Source organism: Centropristis striata, chromosome 3 (assembly GCF_030273125.1).
Source record: "Centropristis striata isolate RG_2023a ecotype Rhode Island chromosome 3, C.striata_1.0, whole genome shotgun sequence".
Lineage (NCBI taxonomy): Eukaryota > Metazoa > Chordata > Actinopteri > Perciformes > Serranidae > Centropristis > Centropristis striata.
The window spans coordinates 6,766,973-6,781,493 of NC_081519.1; the positions used below are offsets into that span (position 1 = coordinate 6,766,973).

General features: G+C 39.0%; 2 protein-coding genes across 3 annotated transcripts in view; one reads left to right on the top strand and one right to left on the bottom strand.

The window, feature by feature from the left end:
- Window positions 1-8,747, top strand: part of erc2 (ELKS/RAB6-interacting/CAST family member 2) — a 54,602-nt gene extending 45,855 nt beyond the window's left edge. Inside the window, exons 15-19 of one of the 2 annotated variants that reach the window (XM_059329262.1) lie at window positions 116-263; window positions 2,156-2,821; window positions 3,054-3,121; window positions 3,230-3,407; window positions 4,155-8,747. In XM_059329262.1, the coding sequence (XP_059185245.1) occupies window positions 116-263; window positions 2,156-2,821; window positions 3,054-3,080 (841 nt within the window). In that variant the 3' untranslated portion in view covers window positions 3,081-3,121; window positions 3,230-3,407; window positions 4,155-8,747. Of the gene's footprint in view, window positions 1-115; window positions 396-2,155; window positions 2,822-3,053; window positions 3,122-3,229; window positions 3,408-4,154 lie in introns of those variants that run through there. The other variant, XM_059329263.1, reaches the window with a different exon arrangement.
- On the bottom strand, window positions 8,745-14,512 carry LOC131968412 (protein disulfide isomerase Creld1). Its single transcript, XM_059329272.1, has 6 exons — window positions 14,437-14,512; window positions 13,106-13,387; window positions 12,393-12,476; window positions 10,682-10,777; window positions 10,442-10,582; window positions 8,745-9,789 (listed from the first exon to the last, which is right to left on the bottom strand). Exons 2-6 carry the CDS (start codon window positions 13,284-13,286, stop codon window positions 9,569-9,571), a joined length of 723 nt encoding a protein of 240 aa, XP_059185255.1. The 5' UTR covers window positions 13,287-13,387; window positions 14,437-14,512; the 3' UTR covers window positions 8,745-9,568.
- Between the last annotated feature and the right edge of the window lie 9 nt (window positions 14,513-14,521).

The following is a 14,521-nucleotide window of genomic DNA, read 5'->3' on the forward strand; positions in this document are numbered from 1 at the left end:
GATCTGCAGCTTTTAGAGTGTACTGCAATGGCTCACCTATATACCATTTCTGTAATGTCCTTTCCATTTTATAGAATATAAATGCTCATGTCATAATGTTGTTTTTCCTCTTCAGGCAACAAGCTCTGCTGGCAGCCATCAGTGAAAAAGATGCAAATATTGCACTGCTTGAACTGTCTGCCTCCAATAAAAAGAAGACCCAGGAGGAGGTGCTGGTCTTCAAGAGGGAACGGGACAAACTGATGCACCAGCTCAAACAACACGTAAGTACTGCAGCACAATGTCAAGGGAAATCCTGTCTGCACTGTAGCTGGTTGCCAAGGCAACACTATTCAAAACAAAAAATGTAGCTGCAACTCTGCATTTTCTTACATTTCATCCACTAATTCAGTTTTCCCCCCGATGTATCTCATTTTGCTGCTTGAATCAGAGTCTGTTTGGGAAAGTTATGTCTCAGGTCACTCCACACAGGTCAAAGTCAAGTTCTCATGTCACTCTTTTCTGGTCATTAAAGAGACAGTTCAACACAAAATCAAAAATACATATTTTTCCTCCTCTAAGTGTAGTGCTACTTATCAATCCAGATTGTTTTGAGTTGCAGGGTGTTGGAGATATCGGCCGTAGAGATGTTTGCCTTCTCTCTAATATAAAAGAACTCGATGGCACTTGGCAAGTGCCAAAAAAATAGCTTAACAAACTCAAAAGCTTCACCTCTTTCCAGAAATCATGACCGAGTTACTCAAAATAATCCACCGACTAGAAAGAAAATAGTTCCTACAATAAACTGCACAAAACAAGGTCTGTGGATTGTCTTCAGTAACTGGGTCATTCTTTCTGGAAACAGGCATTGCTGGTGAATTTTTCAAATGTATTCGATGGCGGGAAAGTTCAACGTTGTCAAGACTTAAATGACAAGATTGTCTATGCAGTAAATATTAAGCCACATCCAAGCAAACAGTGAAGAGTTTTTACCAATATAATGTTTTAGTAAGTGAGCTTTAGATGTGCGGTAAGATGGATTTTATTTCCTTTGAGCAGAGTCACGCTAGCTTTTTCCTCCTGTTTGTTTCAAGTCTTTATGCTAAGCTAAGCTAACCAGCTGCTGACTGTAGCTCAGTATTTAGTGTACAGATGCAAGAGTTGTATCAATCTTCTCATTTAACTTGCCAAGACAGTATATTAACGTATTTCTCCGAATTCTTAATTTTTCCTTAACCTTAAAAATGGCTACAGAGGTGAATAATATAAGACTCAGTGCTGGATTGTTTTAAAGTATAAATAGTTCTTGTTTTAACCCACATATCCTGGAAATACAGGTGCATCTCAATAAATTAGAATATCATAGAAAAGTTTATTTATGTCAGTAATTAGATTCAAAAAGTGGAAATAACACATTATATTGATCCATTACAAACAGAAGAAACATTTCATGTCTTAATTTATTTAATTTCTTCTAATTATAATGAGTATGTCTTACATTTGATGAAGACCTAAAATTCAGTGTCTCAAAAAAAATGAATATTACAGAAGACCAATTTTAAAAAGTATGTTTAATATGGAAATGTTGGCCTCTGAAAAGTGTCCATCTACAGTACAGGCCAAAAGTTTGGACACACCTTCTCATTCAATGTTTTTCCTTTATTTTCATGACTATTGACATTGTAAATTCATAAAAACTATTAATGAACACATGTGGAATTATGTACTTAACAAAAAAGTGTGAAATAACTGAAAACATGTCTTATATTCTAGTAAGCAAAGGGTGGTTACTTTGAGGAATCTAAAATACAAGACATGTTTTCAGTTATTTCACACTTTTTTTGTTAAGTACATAATTCCATATGTGTTTATTCATAGTTTTGATGCCTTCAGTGAGAATCTACAATGTAAATAGTCATGAAAATAAAGAAAAACGCATTGAATGAGAAGGTGTGTCCAAACTTTTGGCCTGTACTGTATATGCACTCAATACATGGTTGGGGTTATTTGAGTTGAACTACTGGAAATGGACTTTTCCATCATATTCTAATGTATTGAGATGCACCTGTATGTACTTTCTCTGGTCATAAAACTATTTAATGTTCACTGTGAGGGAATTAAGTTATTTTCAACAGCTGCAGATCATCGTGCACTAACCAGTTTCCTCTTCCTGCAGACACAGAGCAGAATGAAGCTGATAGCCGACAACTATGAAGACGAGCAATACCATCCACACGGTCCTCACCAGCCTCAGCCGCCACACGCTCAGCCTCAGCCCCAGCCGCAATACCCCCACACTCCACACGCCCCCCACGCTCCCCACGCTCCTCACGCCCCCCACGCTCCTCACGCTCCCCACGCCCCCCACCCCCAGCAGACTCCATATCCGCACACCATGCATCCGCAACATCCGCAGCACCCGCAGCACCCACAGGCCCCGCAACAGCACCCACACCCACAGCAGCCACAGCCTCAATACCAACACACTCCTCACCCACAGCAGCACCCCCAGCAGCACCCACAGCACCAACAACCACCTCCCCAGCACCAACAGCACCCACGCCCTCCGCAGCCTCAACACCCGCACCAACAGCACCCGCAGCATCCTCCGCAGCACCCACACGGAGGACATCCCCCTCCGCAGCACCCTCACCCTCAGCACCCACACGGCCCTCCCCAACAAGGGCCACACCCCCAACATCCACATCCCCAGCACCCTCAACACCCTCAGCACCCACAGCACCCGCACCACGCCCAGCATCCACGTCACCCATCGCCCCATCATCGTGGAGGGCCGGCCCGAGGCCCCCCACACGCTGGTCACCGCCCTGCCCCGGACCAGGTTAGATGCCATGTGTGTTACCATTTCTAAACTTCTCACCAATTCACAAATACAAGTATAGCTCTGAAAATGCAACTACTCAGCATATTAATAAATTCTGTGATGCTTATTTTAACTTGTAACCGTTTAAAATGCTTATTTTTCTGTCACACTGCTGTTCAGTGACGACTTTTGATCAGCACTTACTCATGCTTCTGTCTTTCTTCCCTTCATGTAACACTGCCATTAACAGGATGATGACGAGGGCATTTGGGCATAATCCTAGCTGTGACAACCAAAGCTCTTATGTTGTTTTGAGGGGTAAGATATATTTAAAACTTCCCCACTTTATGATTCCTCTCTGCCTTAATTCCATGACAAAAGAAACCGCTGTATGACATCTGTACACGTGTTATCTCTCACCTTCAGATGATTCAGTCACTACTGGAGGAGCACAGCCATGCCAGGATGATGAAACACTACCCGACCAAACATTTATTACCTCCACTCAATCAACACTCAACAATGGGACCTTTGTTTATTTTCTGGGGAAGAGGAGGGGGCAATCAGGTGTGCAGGTCTTGCAGGGAGACTGACAGCTGAGCAGGTGATTTCTTTGTGATTTTTATGTTAAGACACAAACATTTTTTCAAAGGGGTGGCCTAATGGAAATCTATCAGTGGCTTTTCAGGAATTCTGTTTTGCTGAATGATAACTATAAGGAATCACATACTGATCTAGTTCTGGTTCTGGTTTCTTATTTTATAATTAATGTTACTAATAGTCTGATGAGACATTGGCAAATAATGGTACATTTGGTATTTAAGTTCCACAATAAGCACGTTAGGCGGTTCCTTATGCTTGAATAGGCTAGTTATACTTTTTCTTTTCTTTTTTTGAAATTACAACTTTGTTTCAGTTCATGGGTCAAACAAACCTCAGACTTCACCAGGAGCCCAGTGATCATGTCCCTATGAAACCAGAAGTCAATGTTATTATTTTAGGTTAACCTACAACTTGACTTTTATATGTAGATGTGTCACAGTCTATATACACAACTCTGTCTAGCAGTTACAGACAGAAGTAATTATTTTGACCTGAACCCCTCCCATTTTTCCAGATCTTAACCAAGTAGTTGTGGTGCCTAAACCTAACTGTATGTTTTCTGTGTACAGGGAAGTTTTATTTTGAAAAGCAACTATACATGTAACGCTGGTATTTTGTGTGTTGGGAGTGAGAATGTTTCTCTCTTGGCTCATTGAAAAGCTCATATAACAAATTAATGCAATTTAAAAAATATTACATTTCCAAACAGCAACTTACACTATGTTGTTCTTCTTCATCTCTGCTCAAGGTGACGTGAGACCTCTTCTTTGTGTGAACAGGAGCAGACATCATGTACTTCCTTCATACAGGATCACAGATACGGGACTGAATCTGGAGGAAAGAGATAAATGTTGACGCCGATGGAGGACAGATGTGCTCCGTGTCAGATTCTTGTCTTGGACAGGTCATGTGATCAGCATGGCCACCCTGCCTCGAAGGTCTCACGGAGGTCACCTCGCCTGTCCGTCACCTGCTGAACGCCGCACCTCTGGAGGCCAACAACGCCCTCATGATCCTCTCAGCAGAGATCTCATGACTGTCTGCCAGCCCAGTATTTGTTCCCCGTCCTCCTTCCTGTGGTTGATTCAAGATTGTGGATGTCTTGCCGTCTGTTTCTCCTGCCTGACTGACTCCTCTGGCTCTGGTTGGTTCCCCCCACCTGACTCTGTCATGGTTTCTTGATCCTCACTGCCCTGCTGACCCACCTGGTGACATCTGACCCCTCTACCTGGCTATCATGACCCTCATGACTCTACTGTAGTTTTAATTATCTGGTAGTGTTGATGTTTTTTTACTCTTTGTGGCACACAGTGACCTCTTTTTTTTACCTGTGTGGTGTGTTCACATCAGACACGAAGCTAATTTGTCACTTTGTTCACTCGATTTTTACCGTTGGGTAACATTTGTGTTTTATTCATGTTATTAGTGCGATATGCGCCGGTTAAACAACGCCACTCTTTCTGTCATCAGCTGTGGCCGAAATAATCACTAGTGCTGTTTTCTACCTGTTGTGGAAGTCCCAGAAACATTGTAAAACCAAATCCTGTCATGTCTGGATTCATAATGTCATCCAGAGATTCACACAGCTCGGTGTATTTCACCGCCTTCTCTAGGAGCTGCGTCTGGTTGAGTGCCGCTCCAGTGCTACTACAGCTATATAAACCCAAATCAAACACATTTTGCAATTATTTAATTGCAATAAACAGATCAAAAGTATGCTGAAATAATTACCTTATGATGCAGATGCATAAAAAAGTCTGAACTTGTGCTTTGTCAGATCTGTCTGCGAGATGACAAGTAAACGACTTTTAAAATGCGTGTTTTCTGAAAGGAGTTTGGATTCCATCAGGACTATGCTAAGCAGGAGTTGCTTATGGGCTTTCGCAACATCGGTCACAAGAATTGGCAAATTTCAATCTGTCCAAACGCACAGAAACGGGAATATCATATTTATTTGATATAATATAATATTTTGTATGTAATTGCGCTGCACAATAAAAATGATCAGTGTCTGGTGTAAACACACCGCAATACACGCACCACACGCCATCCATTTCTAGAGAGACTCATGCTCTGCATTTCCAAAAGTGATGTTCACTTGCTGTCTCCACTCACCAGATTTGAGTGACTTTATTTTTTTGTTGCTGTCATTTGTTGTTGGTAAAAGGAAGAGCTTGGAGCTGACTGATGGTACGCCTTTAGCCTTGCCTGCAGCATCGGGGGTCCTTGGGCTTGTTTAGCCTCAAAGCTGTGGGTGCCATCGACAATTCTCTTCATGTTACCTCATTTTAATCAGAAGTAGTCAAAAAATAATCAATCTATGCAGATGTCAATATAGAGAGTGAATGCATTTTTATTTCCCCATCCTTATTGAAATTGTTATCACTCAAAGTGTAATTAACCATCCAATCAGAGCAGCCAAGAGAGCGGTCAGAAACTATTTAGCCGTCAGATTATTTTACGTTTCTGAGACTATGCACCTATGCACCTCCTCTGTGTTGCAGGAATTTTTACTACTGGTGCTTCTGCTGGTGCTCAAACTAAATGGTGTCAGAAGACCTGGTCAAGAGCATCTTTTAGTCCTTTTACAGTGGAGGGATTTGATCCCACAACGGGCTTCACAAAAAACTGTAAAAGACTGCTTTGTACATACGATTTGATCTTGGGGGCTTTGTGAGCAACAATCACTTTAAGACCCACACACAGGTGATCTCCCACTATGAATACTGCTACTATAAATATATTGTAGACTATGAAGCGGAGGATGTTCAATAGATGTTTTCCTGCAGGTCTATTTGTACCATTGACACCCCAGTCTCTGACCTACAGTATACTCCTGCTCCCCTCTCCCTCGTAACTCTCCTCTTCCAGCAGTAGTCTGTGTGACCTCCCCGAACATAGTGACTTGTTTTCTCCTTCTAAACAAGGTGGCCTGTGCCTCGTAAAAACTGTACACATATATGATAGATATGCATATATTATACATATAGAGAGAAATCTATAGTGTGTCTATACGTGGTCAGAAAATCGTTTCAAACTGACAAGATAATATATGTTTTTTTCTTCATGGTTATTTTTCTAACTGGCTGGAGGTCAGAGAGATGTCTTATTAAGAGCGTTGAGCGGTGTGATTTTCCTCTGATTTGTACATTGTGAGAAAACCCCTCAGCAGAAAGTTAACATTCCCTGTCTGAAAACACAGGACAGCCCAAAAAGAAACATATATATGTATATATATATATATATATGAGAGCTTTAGAGCAGTTTATGGAGAATAGAGAAGTATATCCAAATCTATCTAGAAGTCTAGAACAGATAACATTATTACATTCCTTTCTTCAGTGCAAAAACATGTAGTTGAGCACCACTTGTGGTGACACCTTGAACAAAAAAAAAAGACTGAATCTTGCAGCTCACATAAGTAGCAATGAGATTATGTCTGCTGCACTCAGCAGTCAGAAACTTGCACTTGTGAGTGAGGACTATCACGTTTAACATCCAAGTGGAGGTTTGAGTAACTCTGTCGGGATGCATTTCTTTCGCGTGTTTGTCGTCGATGTCGTCTTGTAAACAGAAGTGGTGACATACCGTACGTAACCGTGACAGCTGATTAAGTAGAAAAACCAACACGCATTGTTGCAGTGTAGTGGAAAATTGAATTAGACTGTTACAATCCCCTACTTCCTCTCCCTCCCCTCATGGTGCCTGTGTGTCTTCCTTATATGACCAAGTGTTGATTGTTGTATATAAATGTCTATCCATCCACCCATCTTCCACAGACCGAGGTGATGCACGCATCGCCTTTAACGTGTCCGCTTCACATGTGAACCTTTACAGCTCCTGTCACCGACCAAGAATCAACAGATCGTGTTTGTGTTTGTGTTTACAAAATGTAAGAAAAGTTCTGATTTGGATTTTTAGATTTTAAAAAAGGGAAGACAATGCAAACAGACAGAGGAGCAAAAATCCTCTCACTTCACCATCAGGGGGGCGGAGTACGAATCCTCCATTTTCAGGTCCTTATCTACTGAATACTTGAAGTAGGGGGTTCTCCTACCATGATATACCATATATGATTTACATGGTAGAAAACATGAAACATTTCAATTGTGCCCATGCATGCAGAGTTTTACATAATGTGCCAACTGAAAGCGATGATGTAAGGATAATCTCCTGTTCTCTATGCAGAGCGATTTCTCAACCGTTGTGTCAAAAAAAAAAAAAAAAAAAAAGGTTTAGGAGACAGAGAGGCTTAAGAGGCTGGGGCTGGTTTCCTGGGCTTAGACGAAAGACTAATCCCGCTTGTGAATGACTGACATCGCACTCAGTGTGAGGTGGAGTCACAGAAGTCTGCATCTGTGCCTGGAAGCAGCCGCGAAGAAAGATTTGAGTTTAAAGGCCTGTAGGTTCACCAGTAATTCCCAAAGGCCTTTGAGAAAAAAAATGAGAAGCCTAACACACATTTTCACTTTATTGTTGTACACAGGTTGTTTTTCTTTTATGTATGTCGCTGAAAACTTTGGAATTTAACAAATCACTGTGACCAATGCCAGAAACATTTTTTGTTTTGACAGAAATATTGTTTACTTTTTTATTCTTCATTTTTGTATTTAAGTTGTAGCTTTATTTTTTCTATTGTTTCCGCTTCTTGAATATGCCAGTTTGAGAGTGTACTATTTGTATAAGTAAATGTTTTGAGCTGTACAGTAAAGACCTAGGAACAAGTAAAATGTGAGTGTCCAGCATGCTGAATGATCACTTGTGTGAACGTGAGCTAATCTCCCATGAAGCATCATTCCTCATTCATTACTTGCATCTGCATCGTGCATTGTGACGGTGTGATGTTGTGTTTGAGAGTGATGTGTGTCTCACTTACTGTGTCCCCTTAGTAGACAGCCTGTACAGTTTTGTGAGAGTGAAGCATGTTTTTGGGGTTGCTTGTGTAAATGTATTCAGAAGAGAGAGAGGTGTGTGTATGCATGTGTGTATGCATGTGTGTGTGTGTGTGTGTGTGTGTGTGTGTGTGTGTGTGTGTGTGTGCGCGTGCGCATTGCTGCTTTTATGGGTGCCGGTATGTGTGTGTATGTTTGTCAGTGTGTGTTATGAATGCATAAGAGAAAAATCTATTTAAAAAAACTATCAGAGGAAGTCCCTAGAGAAAAAAAAGCGAGATTGAGTCAAAGTTTTGAATGAAGCATGGATACTGTGATGTTTTCTGTTTTTTAAACCTAGGAGGCTGTCCTCAGTGCCCCAGTTTGCTATTGTATGTGCTGTATCAGAATATTACTATTGAGTGTTGGCCAGCTTGTTTATATCCATCAAATAAAGGTGACTTTCTTTCTGTCTCTGTTTGTGATTTTCTACTCAAAGTTAAAATCTTCTAGTATTTTCTAGTACTACCAGTGCCTAAATTAAACCAAAAAGGTGCCAGTACTCTTAACTCAGCAGCTGTGTTACACATTCAGTGTCCTGTATATATTTAGATTTTTATCATCTGTCAAATCATTGCAGTGATGGGAAAATGTAGTTATTAAACGTATAAAAAGTATTGTTCTATTTGGGGTTGGGGTCTGATTTTATAAACAATTGTCTGGTTTCTCCTAATAAATCCTGAAAAATGGCACATAAATATCAGCCAATTAATAAAACTGTTAATAAAAATAAGTAAGGGTACTTATTGAGAAAATCCAAAGCTGCTGGTGCCCATTTCAGGCACTGAGTACAAATAAAATCATGGTTCAATACTGTGTGCAAACAAGCACACTAGCAACTTGATTCGTCAATTCTTGTAATAGTCTGCATCTAAAGAATATCTGAATTTCGTTATGGGGCTTAAAACATGAACAAAGGGACATTGTTTCCTTGTGGGTAGATTTATTCTCTGTACATGTTGAGACATTTAGCACTAAGTATTTAATGCGATCTGTCCTTAAACATAAAATGTTTCATTTTTTCTCATGGTTCTGTGGTTGTTAAAAGTTGCCCTGCTCATTTCTCTCACAGATAGAGACACTAATTAACACATTTTAGAGCATAAAGTAAGTTCATATCAATAACTTACTATATATTGTCTGTAATATAAGTACACTGTAAATTAAAGTATGAAATCATTTTTGGCAAGTAGTGGCAGATAAAAGTCCTTTTTGGCAAAACTTTAGAGCTCTAACGTCCCCTTATCAAGCTGTCTAACAAACGGTCTCCCCTGTCAGAAAGCCAGTACCCTGCCATGGCTGCCACCGCTCCCATGAATACAGATGTGTAGACCAAATCTCCCTTAGCAGCCAGCGTGGCCAGAGCACACAGAACTACCCCGAAGACCATCTGCTGCAGCACCTCCACCTCGTCGTCCTGGATGTCCTCAAACAGGCCTTTCTCCTCAACACCTGCATGGGGGAGGCATAGTTGTGTAAGAGGCTGCAGGTAAGGTTAGGTGTTAGTCAGGTAATCGCAGTGGTGGAAAGTAACAAAGTACATTTACTCAAGTACTGTACTTAAGTACAATTTTGAGGTACTTGTACTTTACTTGAGTGTTTCTATTTTCTCTAAATGTATACTTCTACTACACTACATTTTGAGGCAAATATTGTACTTTTTACTCCACTACATTTAGCTGACAGCTTTAGTTACTTTTCAGGTTGAGATTCAACATAAAACATATGATCAATTTAAAGTGATTAGACTTTTTTTATTTTATCAAATCTTATAACAGTATATTAAGTACTTAAATGAGCCATATCTTTACAAAATTAAAACCGTGCTTACATAAAATCATCAATACAAATAATGTAATAAGATATTTAGAATATTTAAAAACAATCTGAGTGGGTCCATTCGGCATAACAAGTACTTTTACTTTTGATACTTTAAGTACATTTTGATGCTGATACTTTTGTACTTTTACTTCAGTAAGTTTTGAATGCAGGACTTTTAATTGTAGTGGAGTAATTTCATAGTGTTGTATTAGTACTTTTACTTAAGTACGGGATCTGAATACTTCTTCCACCACTGGGTAATCGTGTGTTTGATGAGACTCACGAGGCTGCTGCTTCTTCACACAGACGCCGCCCTTATGGATGAATCCTTCAGCACAGTCGCAGCGGAAAGAGCCCTCTGTGTTGGTACAGATCTCATCCAGACCGTGACAGGCAAGTATCCTGTCACTACACTCGTCTATATCTGAGAAAAACAAAGATTTAACACATTCAGATACTTGTAGATTACTGCAGCTTCACAGGAGTACATAATGCATGTTTATGCTTAGAGATTTGATCTTACCCAAACATTTGGACCCTGTCAGTGTGTACCCAGAGGCACATTTCCTGCAGCGTGCTGGTCCGCTACCCATACAGCCCACACAGGCCCGGTCACAGTCTGAGGGAAGAAGCTGCATTTTATTTCTTCATGAAATGAAACAATGTCACAGTGACAAATGCCTCAAAATATCTGCTCCACTTACAAATGTCAAGTCAAGTCAAGTCAAGTCAAAGTTTATTTATAGAGCACATTTAAAAAACAACCTCAATTGACCAAAGTGCTGTACAGTTATTAAAATAGAATACATCATACACAAATAGGTATAAATAAAAACAATGAAAAACAATAAAATACTAAAAACAGTAAAACAATAAAATAAAATAGTAATAAAAACTCAATCCAAAACAGAGTTAGAGATAAAAAAAAGACAAATAAAAGGATAAAAAGGTAAAAAAGAAAGCCAAGGATTGTGTTTATTTCCCCTAAAATGTCTGACCTTGACTCTACTGACTGTACAAGTTTGTCACTAGAGAGGTTCCTCTTCCTGGGCACTAAAAACAAAATGTGAGATTCAAACGTACGTCGGGGAAACAACATTTGGAATGTCACAACTTTGTCTAATAAGCAGAAGTCATAAAAGAAACCTGAAGCATGAAGTGTGCAGGATCCATAATTTCTCAATGAGGGAGAAAGAGTAGATATGCTTCCAGCCCCTTTCCAGAGAACTTTTTTTTCAGAATTTTTAACTTTTTATGGGCCCGGAAAAGGTGAGGTGGAATCCCGCCAGGAGCGGGGGCAAAGTATTTTGTCCATCGCGAACAAACGCACCGAGATCTTTGACATTTTGCCGGAGAGACAGAATGGCGATCATACACCAGCAGAGACTCAATCTGTTCAGTGCCGATGGTTCAAAACAACAAAAACACCAAACATTGCAGGAGCAGCAGACGGCCAGCCAAACACACTGGCGCCATCTTAGCTGTCAACAAGTATAAGACTGTAGTTACTGTTCTCATCAGGGCTATATCATGCTTAACATTTTGTAGATGTGTGAGATTTATTGTCTTCTTTTTCCCTCATAATGTCAAACAAAGGAAACCAAAAACTAACCTAAAAACAAATCTAACTTTGTGAGCATTTTCATGAAAGTAACATGCTCTAAATGCTTACAATGCAGTATATGGATGATTAATATTATCTAAAATGGGTGGAGTACGTACACACACACACACACACACTCATTATCATATAAACCATAGAAAAACTTTGATAGGGCATTGATAAATCATCTGTTAATAATTTTAAATCAGCTGACCACAAATTAAAAGACAAGCTTTATGTTCCTGTTTGCACTCTTTTTTTTAATTATCCAACTATCAATATAAGTTATTAATATATTCAAATATATCTTTTTGGCTTGCTGGATAACTTTTTACCTCCTTTTGTCAGTTTTGGAGCTCTATTCACTGGATTTGTTCTAAAACAATTCAATGCCAATCAATGAGTATCATTCAAAGATCTAATTAACTGTTTAACCATTTATCCATCAAACAAAGTCAATCATTCAGTCGTTTCAGCTTCTCATAGTCTTCTCTCTCTTTATATCACTATGAAATGAATATCTTTAGGTTCTCCACTGTTGGTTGAGCAAACACTTCTTATGTTTAGTAAGCTATTTATTCAATACTTATGTAAATTCTACTTCTATAGAAAAGCATAGGAAAGCACTGACCTCTGCACTCAAAGGAACCGTCTGTATTGAAGCAGTAGCTGTTTGTAGGACAGATACCCAGCTCAGTGCCACACTCATCAATGTCTGAAACACATAAAAACAAACATATTTAGGGCATTAGTCTGCTTGCTTTGTACAATAAATGTACACTACCGGTCAGAAGTTTTAGAACACACCAACTTTTCCAGAATTTAATTGAAAATGATGCAGTTTAATGTCTCAGTGTACTCTGAAATTAATGCACATTTGCAACATTTAAAATTCTTGATTGAGCATGATAGTATTTTGAAAGTAAAAAAAAGATTCAAAATCACATTTTATGTTGGACTAAAGGACTAAAAAAAGACACAAAATGACCAAAAAAAGACACCAAATTACCAAAAAAAGACACAAAATGACTTACAAAGACATGAAAATAATTCAAAAATGGACAAAATAGCCCGACTCCATAGAGTTAAGTTGTTAACCCATTTCTTGTTCCCTGAAAAAGGCCTACCGTACTTGTATAATTCTGAAATGTACATTATTTTTCAGTTTTGGTTAAGCTTACCTTTTTTATTTACCTCTGGCAGTTCACCACTTACCTTTGTACCCTCCCTAGCTGTTCATTTGACTTGAACTGCTTGAATTTCAATAAAAAACTTTTGTTTTTTATTGGGGTGTTCTAAAACTTTTGACCGGTAGTGTATGTGACAATAAACTGTATACAGTACCTACACAGGTGTTATTATGGAGCGTCCATCCTGCTCTGCATTCCTCACACTGGTCGCTTCCTGGACCTGAACACTTGCTGCAGGCATCTGGACAGCTGTGCACCTGAACAGCCAACAGACAACACAGGCAAGCAGCCTGCAGCAGGTTCCTGTGAAGCATCCTTACTCCCATCTGTCCCATCCGGTCCACAAGATAAAGTTGTTTATCTCGTCCAAAATAGCACAGCCAGGTTTGTTAAATGATGCTTGCAAGTCAGGATCATAATAACTAGGAACAGATTGCTGGCAAAATAAAGTATGTAAGGGATGAAAAAAAAACTTTGAGACCATTGAGACAATCCAAAAATATAGTTTATATCCCAGAATAACATAATTATTTTGGTGATCAAGGCACCAAAAAAAGTTTAGGAGGAGCTGGCCTATTTGTGGCAGGGGGCTGAAAAATAATGATAAGTATATTTACTCAAGTATTTCAGTACCATTAGGTACTTTACTTTAGTATTTAAGTTTCATGTGACTTTATACCTGAGCTTCACTACACACAAGAGATAAAAAAAATGGAACTTTTACTCCATTACATTTGTCTGACAGCTTTAATCACTAGTTACTGTACTTTCTGTCCAATGAACACATGTATCTCCTACTTCTTCAGCTAAAAAAATGTTTTAAAGCCTCATGTGTCAGCTGGAAAATGCATCATCACAAAGCTGAAAATGTTTTTTTTCTGACATCATAAAAATTTGACTTTTTAGAGATACCTGGTTATTACAGGACTGCACCTTTACAACATCTTATATAATAATGCATTGTCGTAAAATGCAACATGCACATTATTGCAGCAGTAATAGCCTACTAATCCAAAAGCATGAGATATAATTGTAAAACATTTAACTGCACAATGAATACTTTCACTTTTTATACTTTGAGTTCTTTTTGATGAAAACAGTCATACTTTTGCTTGAATTGAGCATTAAATGCAGGACTTTCATGTGGTATTAGAAACTTTACTGTAGTAAATTATCTGAATATTTCTTATAACACTGAAAAATATGAAACATTGTTATTCACCATACACCATTTCAATTCTAAATCGAAAATCGATCGAAAATTGGGTTTTAATTAAAATTATCTAAATCAAAAGCAACCTAGGCTAGCGGTTATTTAAATAATGTATTTCAATTGGAGCCTATAACCATAGTGCTTGCATGCTTGAGATTGAATCCTTTGCCATTTTGAAGAAGTTTCTACTAATAATATTTATAAACTGTAGATCACACCAATCATATAAGCGGACAACACACTCCAGGCACGAGGTAAATTGGTTTCTTTACCTCCTCTAAGTACGTCTCGACTGTTTCGTCCTCGTTAAAGTTTAAACGCAGTGAAGTCAGTCGACACGCGCTTGTCACACTACAA

Coding starts and splice junctions, on each gene's coding strand:
- LOC131968412 (XM_059329272.1), bottom strand. CDS start 13,286: ATGGGACAGATGGGAGTAAGGATGCTTCACAGGAACCTGCTGCAGGCT. Junction 10,583..10,681: donor GACAGGGTCCAAATGTTTGG/GTAAGATCAAAT, acceptor TGTTTTTCTCAG/ATATAGACGAGTGTAGTGAC. Junction 9,790..10,441: donor TGTGAAGAAGCAGCAGCCTC/GTGAGTCTCATC, acceptor TCCCCCATGCAG/GTGTTGAGGAGAAAGGCCTG.